Raw genomic sequence first — 8,437 nt, forward strand, 5'->3', positions numbered from 1 at the left:
CCTTACAATGAGTTTCTGATCCTCTGCTGCCCTCTGTGGCTTTGGGACATTAGCTTTTCAAAAGCCATTGAACACAATATATATGGAGAGGCTGGAGAGGTGGCTCAGCAGTTAAGCGCACTTGGTGATCTTTCAGAGGACCCAGGTTTGATTCCCAGCATTCACGTGCTAGCTCATGGCTCTCTGCACACCAGACCAGTTCCAGGGGATCTGATACCCTTCTCAGCCCTCCTTAGGCACCAGGCATGTATGTGGCTGCACATGTACACATGCAAGTAGACACTCATAAGATCAAAGTAAATGAATTTTAAAAAGAAAGCTCAGAACTCCAACAAACAGGATCACATGGGCGGATCATTTCTACTCACTTACACAACCTGGCTAGCCTCTTTGAAACCCCTTCTGCCCTGTGACCACCATTCCTTGACTCCGGCTTCCTACGGAACTGACATCACACTGTTTCCTGTGAGTAGAGCAGAACCGCTTCAGTCTTTGCTCTGCTGTGGAGTTCAAATCAAATTCATTTCTCATCATTAATTGAGAGGATGAGGGGAGCACGCAGCTTCTGGCACCGATGTCCTTGTAAGTTCTGCCAGCAGATAAGAAATGGGACCATTCTGTTTCATGACATACCGTCCACCTGAGGCTGTACGGTGAGATCCCTCTGTGGTTAAAGGTCTCTTGGGACAGGAAACCAGGGGTTCTGGCACAAAGCTCCTGAAATTGGGAATGCTCCTGAAAGGCAAGACCATATGGTAAAGATGGGTGCAATCTGACGTGACTGTTGGTTTCACACACCCCTTACCTACAAACCTAAACCACAAAGACAGATGACTGTGGCAAATTCTATAAAATCACGTGAGTAATGGACTCCTTGCTTGTGCGTGGAATAGCCCACATGGGAACAGTCTGGAATCTGTGGGAGACAGCAGAACCTGGAGTCCTAGGTCACCACAGCAAGCTCACAGACGAGGACTCTTTCTGGCCACCTCATCTTGTCAACATTCATCACACTGTGTCTGCCTCAGGGCTCTGAGGTCTTGCCAGCCTTTCCTGTCTGTTTGTGATCTCTTCACAAAGCACTGCATTCTGGGTGTCCTCTTCTCTCACCTTCTCATCAATGTTGTCCCTTCGCTATTTCTCTGACTTTTTCCAAATCATGTGAAGAAAATCCTTCATGCACTTTGCCACCATCACAGCCTGGCTTGTCCCAGTCCCTGTACTGGAGGTTGCATCTATATCTTCCTTTGTCTTGGGGCCAGAGCAGGGGAGGGGCGTTCAAGGGTTGCCGCTCCCCTTACCCCAATTGTGTAATGACTAGTCAGTTCACCCAGGGGATCTATCAGGAAGGGCTGCCAACCGTCCTTCTGTAGCCAGGAAGACTATTTTTCACCCCTGGAGAGACAGACCCCTACTGTGCTGGCTAGTTTTATGTCAACTTGACATAAACTAGAGTCACTGGAAAGAAGGGAGCCTCAACTGAGAAAATGCCTCCATAAGATCCAGCTGTAGGCAAGCCTGTAGAACATTTCCTAATTAGTGATCAATGGGAGAGTGCCCAACCCACTGTGGGTGGGGCAGTCCCTGGGCAGGAGGTCTTGTGTTCTGTAAAAAAACAAATTGAATACTTACCTGGCAGGGGAGGTACCCTGAAGGTGGTTTTCCCAGGGTGAGGCTTATGCATTGCACTCTGGATGTACTGACCCTGTGATTTCCCCAAACGTGGAAAACTCAACTGCATAATTTGTGGTAGTGGGGGACTGCAATCATTCTCTTCCCTGGAAAAAAGAAAAGAAAATAGGTTGAACAAGCCACGTGGAATAAGCTAATAAGCAGCACTCCTCCACGGCCTCTGCATCAGCTCCTGCCTCCAGTTATCTGCCCTGACTTCCTTCAATGATGAACAGTGATGTAGAAGTGTGAGCCAAACCTTGTCCTCCCCAAGGTGCTTTTGGTCATGGTGTTTCATCAGAGCAATAGTAACCCCAGCTAAGACAGAAGTTGGTGCCAAGATTGTGGGGTCTTGCTGTGACAGATCTGACCATGTGCTTTGTGGAGGATTGTTGAAAGACTTTGGAACTTTGGGCTAGAAACGTCATTGAGGGCTCAAAATTAGTGAGATGTTCTGTGGGAGGCTGGAAAATAAGAATGCTGAGAGCAGGTGCAGGTGATGGAGGCCTGGCTTGTGAAGTCTCAGAGGGAAGGAAAGACTACTGAACCATTTGTGTGAAGAATCTGTGGAGTCTGGTCAGGTGTGGCTGAGAAATTAGCAGTAACTTAGAAGAGAGCAGCATCACTGAGGTTAAGTCTTCTGGAAAGTGTTTCCTCAGGGTCAGCACACAACTGTGTTTCAGAGGCAACTCAGGTCGTACCTCATGCTGGCAGCCCAACTTGGTAGCATAAGAGTCAGCCAGGAGATACTGCTGTACAAGGCATGAAGGGGTCATAGTGAAGAGCTGAGGCTTGGCACAATGTGGCAGGGCTGGAGTCCCTGAAGAGAGCCCAGGAGAGGCTATTGATGGAAGGGCAGCAGAAGAGCCGGCCTTTGGAGATGCCAGCACCATGGGATGACCACCAAGAACAGCAGCAGCAGTGGAGTGGAGCCTGCTGGAGCCTAGAAGACGAGCTGTGTGTGCTGTAGAGGGTGGAGCCGGAGAAGAGACCCAGGCACTTCGGAGAAGCCCAGAAGATTGTGAGTGGATCCCAGACACTGGACATTCAGTTATTCACACAAATGGAGTTTCATTTTTCCTTTATTCAGACTATGACTGTACCCTAGTTCTTCCCTCTTGAAGTAAGAAAGTGTTTCACTTATTTTTTTACTTGGGGATGAAAAATAAAGGAAAAGTCGTGACTTAACAGTGATATGTTTGTGTATCAAGTTGACAAGGGGTCAATTGTGCTGGCTAGTTTTATGTCAACTTGACCCAAGCTAGAGTCACTGGAGAGAAGAGAGCCTCCACTGAGAAAATGCCTCCAAAAGATCAGGCTGAGGGCAACCCTGTACCTATAGGTCATCTTCTTAATTAGTGATTGTTGGGGAAGCACCAAGCCCAATGTTGGTGAAATCAAACCTGGGCTGGAGGTCCTGGGTTCCGTCAGACAGCAGGATGAGTAAGCTATGTTGAGTAACTCCATAAGCAGCATTCCTCAATGGCTTCTGCATCAGCTCCTGCCTCCAGGTGCCCATCCTGGTTGTGCTCCTGTCCAGAATTCTTTCAATGATGAATACAGTGATTCTGAACTGTAATCCAAATAAACCCTTTATTCTCCAAGTTGTGTTGGTTATGGGGTTTCATTATAACAATACTAATCCTAACTATGACAATGGTCCTGCCAGCCTAGAGGCCTTGGACCCTATGGCAGCCTGTGTTTTGTTTTTGTTTTGTTTAGTTTTTCACTAATTTTTTATTTATTTGTATCTTTATGAGGCTGGATAAATTTATATGCCCTATGTGCATGTCAAACCCTGTAGAGGGCAGAAGAGAATGTCAGGTACCCTGGTGCTGGAGTTACAGGAGGTTGTGAGGCACCATACGGATGCTAGGAACTGAACCCAGGTCGTCTGCAAGAGCATCTTTAAAGGGCTCTTAACTGCTGAGCCACCTTTCCAGATCTACCTCTGATTCTGTCCCATTGCCATTGTGTGTACATGTGTGCCTGTGTGCACATGTGCTCACACAGGCCTGCTTGCTTGCTTCCTGTGTCTGACCCATCATTGTTCCACATATGGTCAGGGACTAGTGCACACACCTTGCTGAGGAGGGGACACATCTTTAAGCACACATTTTGACAGTCACACAGCAGGCCTCACTTTCCTCTTTTTCCAAGATGAATCTAAGGTTCAGTATCCTGCCCTGGGATTGAGGAAGGTTCCTGAGAATGGAGCACAAGACTGTCTGGCTTCGGTGGCCTCCTGTGTGTCAATGAGCATGTCAGCCAGCTGGATGACCACAGTGTGTGCAGGAGGGGTTCCATCCTGCTCTACTCACCCCCACGGGATCCTGACATGGGAGGTTGCACCTCTAACTCAGATTCACTTTCTTGCCAGGGCAAATCTGCAAGGAGCCCTGTCCCATCATCCTTTGAGCTATGAGTGTTCTCTAGCAACTTTCAACAATGATGACATTTTATTTGGTCCACTGAAGACCTGGCCATGATGAATGGCCAGGAAGGGACTGGTCAGTCGTCCTTGCCAAGTTCCCTGGGGACCCGGGGTGAGCAGTATAAAGGGCAGCTGAGTGGGGCCCCAGCACAGCCTCCTCAGCCTGTCAAGTGACTTGTTGGGCACCTGTGAGCACAGACTGTGGAGATGAAGGCCCTGCTCCTGAGCTTTGGCCTGGGCCTTGTTGTGGCCCTGCAGGCCCAGGTCTACCCTGCTGTGGAAGAGAGTCATGATGTGAGGCTGACATGGGCAGGGGCTTCAAGGGGGTTTATGACAGATAGGGGGGCTGAGGTTGACAGTTAGAGCCCCCATTCCTTCTTCATCTAAAGAGACATCATTTTAGAGTGAGGCTTGAAGCTCTACTCTGAGGGAATGTCAGACACAGCACAAGGATCTGGTCAGATGGTTCTGGGTGCAGAGGGCTGGAGGAGGTCAGAGTCCAGAGTCCAGCTCTCTTCACTGTTCTCTGGGAGTGCAGGGGTCTGAGATAGTGTCATAACTGCAAGGGGTGGAGACCACACCACCCTGGTAGAGCTAGTTTATTTAATGGGTTAATAGAAAGGGAGCCTGGAATATGTTTCACTTGTCTACAACTTGGAAGACAAGGTAGAGTCAGGGACTAAGGACTAGGGGCGGTCCTGGGGTCTACCTGAGTCCTGATGGGCAGGTGCCTTCTCCAGGTGTCAGGAACGTGGTATGTGAAAGCTACAGCATCTGACAAGAAGATTCCTAAAAAGATGCTCGGCTCTGTGTCTGTGACTCCCATGACCATCAAGACCCTGGAAGAGGGCAACCTTGAAGTCAAGTTCACTGTCCAGTGAGTGTGTGCCCGCTGAGATGGTAGCATTCTTCTTGGCCTTTGATTCCCCACACAGGAGAGCTGGAGGCTGAGCTGGGGGCAACAGTACCACTGAGGGTGCCTCAGCTTAGAGAGGATCTCGTGATGGTGGGAGGCCCAGAGAAAATATCTCAGCTACAAGGGGCACCCATTTTCTATTCTGATGGGATATCCTTTGTCAGTGACCCAGGCCCTTGGAGAAGGGTTTCACTCTTAGACCCAGTGTGAACATGCAGTCTGGGCCTGTTCACCCTCCAATGTGAAATTCTGCTTGGGAGAGAGGCAGAGCCTGGGATTTCAGAGTGAGTGAGAGTGTGTATGGGGCCCTATGGAGAAAGCTTTTCAGGCTCCAAAGAGACACCGAAATCCCAGCCTCTCCCACCTGTGTGATCTACCACCTGTGTGGCCAATCACTGTGTGACCTGTCCTCTGTGTGACCTCTTCTCTGTGTCGACTCTCACCTGTGTGGTCTCACACCTGTGACCTCCCGTCTGTGTGGCTTCTACCCTCGTGTCTGATGTGACATTCGGGCTCCTGTCACCTTAGTGGCCCCTGGACAACATGGCAGTGTCTGTGCTGTCTTCACGGAATCCGACATTTGGGCAGACTCTGACCTGGCAGTTACCCTGGAGTCTGCCCTTTGTTCTTTTCCCCCAATCCCACTCACTGAAGAGTTCCCTCAACAGGCCAGGTGACACTGATGGTGGGGCTGGTCCCTAAATATCTCCAGAGACAGAGGCTGAGCCACAGGGCCCACACAGCATGGAGGCTAGGCAGGAAGGGCTTACTCCAGACAATGTCTACAATCCAAGTAGCCTAGGGTCCCCAAAGGGAGTGAGCAAGAGGTTGTCAGGGTGCAGCCAGCAGGGGCATGACACAGAACTGGGTCACTGTGGGAGCCAGGGGATTGGAACATGTGACTCAGGAGGCCTGCTGGAAACATAATTGGGACTCAGTGAAGCCTGCACTCCCGTGGCCCCCTTGGAAGCAGGCACCTGTAGACCATGTTGTGGGTGCCGCCAGGAGGGAAGGTGTGTGGCTGGGTAATGTGTCTCACAGACCCTCTGTCTTCCAGGATTGCAGGAGAGTGCCGAGAGATGAGCGTTGTCCTAGAGAAGACAGATCAACCTGACAAATACACAGCCTGTGAGTCTCTGAGCCTGTGAGGGCTGAACCCAACCTCCCTTGGTACATGTGAGGCCAATGTAGCCATTCTAGGTGCCCCATGGACAGAGAACCTTTACTTCTTGTAACCCTGTTAATACCCATGATCACTCCCAAGAGTTTTCCTTAGAGTTGGGAGTAACTGCCACCAAACACTGCACTGTGTGTGGCAGATTTGTCACTAGAAAAGAACTGGCTCTTCTCTTAGTTAGGGTTACAGATACTGAGCTGCAACACCATGACAAAAAGGAAGTTGAGCAAGAAAGACCTTAGTTTGTTCATATTTCCACATCACTGATCACCATCAGAAGAATCAGGACAGGAACACAAACAGGGCAGGAGACAGGAGCTGATGCAGAGGCCATGGAGGAGTGGTACTTACCATCTTGCTCTTCATGGCTTACTCAGCTTGCTTTCTTTTTTTTTTTTTTTTTTTCCAAGACAGGGTTTCCCTGTGTAGCTTTGTGCCTTTTCCTGGACTTGCATTGTAGACCAGGCTGGCCTTGAACTCACAGAGATCCTCCTGCCTCTGCCTCCCGAGTGCTGGGATTAAAGGCGTGTGCCACCACCGCCCGGCTTGCTTTTTATAAAGGCATCTCCACTCACAATGGGCTGGGTCCTCCTCCATCAATCACTAATTAAGAAAATTCCCTACAAACTTGTCTGCAGCCTGATATTATGGAGGCATTTTCTCAGTTGGATTTTCCTCCTTTGATGACTTTAGTTTGTGTCAAGTTGACATAAAACTAGTCAATATAACTGCACAGTGATATCCCATTGGCTATGGCTGACCTCATGGAGGGAGTCAAGAATAGGCTATGTCTGGCTCCAGAGGCAGACCCTCCTGTACGACACACAGAACTGGGACATGGCCATCTCCCATTTGTGTGGCTCCCATGGAAATGGAGGGTTCTTATAACTGAGGCTCTGGGATGGTGGAGAACCTGGTCAGGCAGACCTGAATAACTGGGAGGTTACAGAGTTGAGAGGTGACAGGCTGGGTGCCAGGCCACCCTTGGATCCTTGCTCAAGGGTCAGGAGGCTTATTCTTAATCTGTGTCACTGTATCTCCACAGTTGGGGGCACTCAGGTGCTCTACATCATACCATCTGCAGTGGAGGACCACTACTTCTTCTACTGGGAGAGCAGCAAGCATGGGTTTCGCTTCCGAATTGCAAAACTCTTGGGTGAGTCCCATTGTTGTGAGGTGGACCAAGGGCTCATGGGGTGAAGGGGGCCTCACCACTGTGGGGTTCCAGCTGGAAGAAGGATGTATATAGAAACAGGATTCGGCGTATAAAGGCCGGCCCCCATCACAGCTGGTGTCAGTGTCCTTGCCTGGAGATGAAGGCCCCAGAGTCTCCTCCTGAGCTCTCTCTGATGCTGGGCACTTGCCCACATAGAGCAGGGAGACAGCATGGAGCCCTCAGACAAGGGTGACATACTCCTCCAGAGTGAGGTTGGTCACTCTGTTCCCAGATGCCCTGAGAGGAACTCAGGAGAACTGAAGGCACAGTGCCCCTGTGTCTTCTAGGTCAGATGAATGGGGGAACAAGTGTGGTGTTCTGGTTCTCCTTCCCCACCTGGGCTCTCCTCTCTCACCCAGGCCTCTGGGTCATGTCTCTGCATGGGTGGGCAATGTCTCCCTTTTCACCCCAAAACTGCTTAGTCCTCCTGGCTGGGAAGGAAATTCTATCAGCTCCCCCAGCTCTGTCCCTGACACCCTGTCCCTCGTCGTCTCATCTGTAGGTAGAGACCCTGACATCAACCAGGAGGCCCTGGAAGATTTTCAGAATGCTCTAAGAGCTGGAGGCCTCAACGCAAAGGACATCTTCATCCCCATGCAGAGTGGTAGGAAGCAAGCTGCCTTGTCCTCCCGCCCCATGAAGGGAAGGCAGCCAGTCACTCAGGACAACAGGCTGTCTCTCATCCAGCTTTGTCCTTTAGGGGTGGGGGTCATGCTGGCTGATGGAGGGGCCTTGGCTTTCTGACTGAATTCCCTGGGTCTTCTGAATCATGTTTTTTCTTTCTTGGACAGAAACCTGCCCTCTAGGAAGCAATTAGGGTAAGTGGCCAGTTTGGGGGGACACTTGAGGAAATCCTGGTTCTGGGGTCCACAGGGCTTCGGGACACTCTGTGTTCTAACCTTTTCCTACCTGTGAAGACAGGTACAGCCTGTGCTACCAGAAGGCACTCTACCTGTGGGTACTTGTTCAGGGCTCCTTCATGGGTGTTGTTTCCTGAACATCAGGCATCTGCCCTTGCTGATA

General features: G+C 50.3%; 1 protein-coding gene and 1 non-coding gene across 2 annotated transcripts; both read left to right on the top strand.

The window, feature by feature from the left end:
• The first annotated feature begins 1,624 nt into the window (after positions 1-1,624).
• LOC128102775 (U1 spliceosomal RNA) lies at positions 1,625-1,781 on the top strand. Its single transcript, XR_008215535.1, has one exon. It is a non-coding gene; the product is annotated as a U1 spliceosomal RNA (small nuclear RNA).
• Positions 1,782-4,312: 2,531 nt separating this feature from the next.
• LOC128100624 (von Ebner gland protein 1-like) lies at positions 4,313-8,231 on the top strand. The gene is made up of 6 exons (XM_052723036.1): positions 4,313-4,399; positions 4,846-4,982; positions 6,079-6,149; positions 7,244-7,354; positions 7,917-8,018; positions 8,206-8,231. Exons 1-6 carry the CDS (start codon positions 4,313-4,315, stop codon positions 8,229-8,231), a joined length of 534 nt encoding a protein of 177 aa, XP_052578996.1.
• The last annotated feature ends 206 nt before the right edge of the window (positions 8,232-8,437 follow it).

Source organism: Peromyscus californicus, unplaced genomic scaffold, assembly GCF_007827085.1.
Source record: "Peromyscus californicus insignis strain IS unplaced genomic scaffold, ASM782708v3 Scaffold_7__1_contigs__length_154581171, whole genome shotgun sequence".
NCBI lineage: Eukaryota > Metazoa > Chordata > Mammalia > Rodentia > Cricetidae > Peromyscus > Peromyscus californicus.

What these genes read in the sequence shown, in the direction of transcription:
- LOC128100624 (XM_052723036.1), top strand. Translation starts at nt 4,313, where the DNA reads ATGAAGGCCCTGCTCCTGAGCTTTGGCCTGGGCCTTGTTGTGGCCCTG. An exon ending in GAAGTCAAGTTCACTGTCCA is followed by an intron (nt 4,983 to 6,078) that starts GTGAGTGTGTGC and finishes TCTGTCTTCCAG; the next exon opens with GATTGCAGGAGAGTGCCGAG. An exon ending in CCGAATTGCAAAACTCTTGG is followed by an intron (nt 7,355 to 7,916) that starts GTGAGTCCCATT and finishes TCTCATCTGTAG; the next exon opens with GTAGAGACCCTGACATCAAC.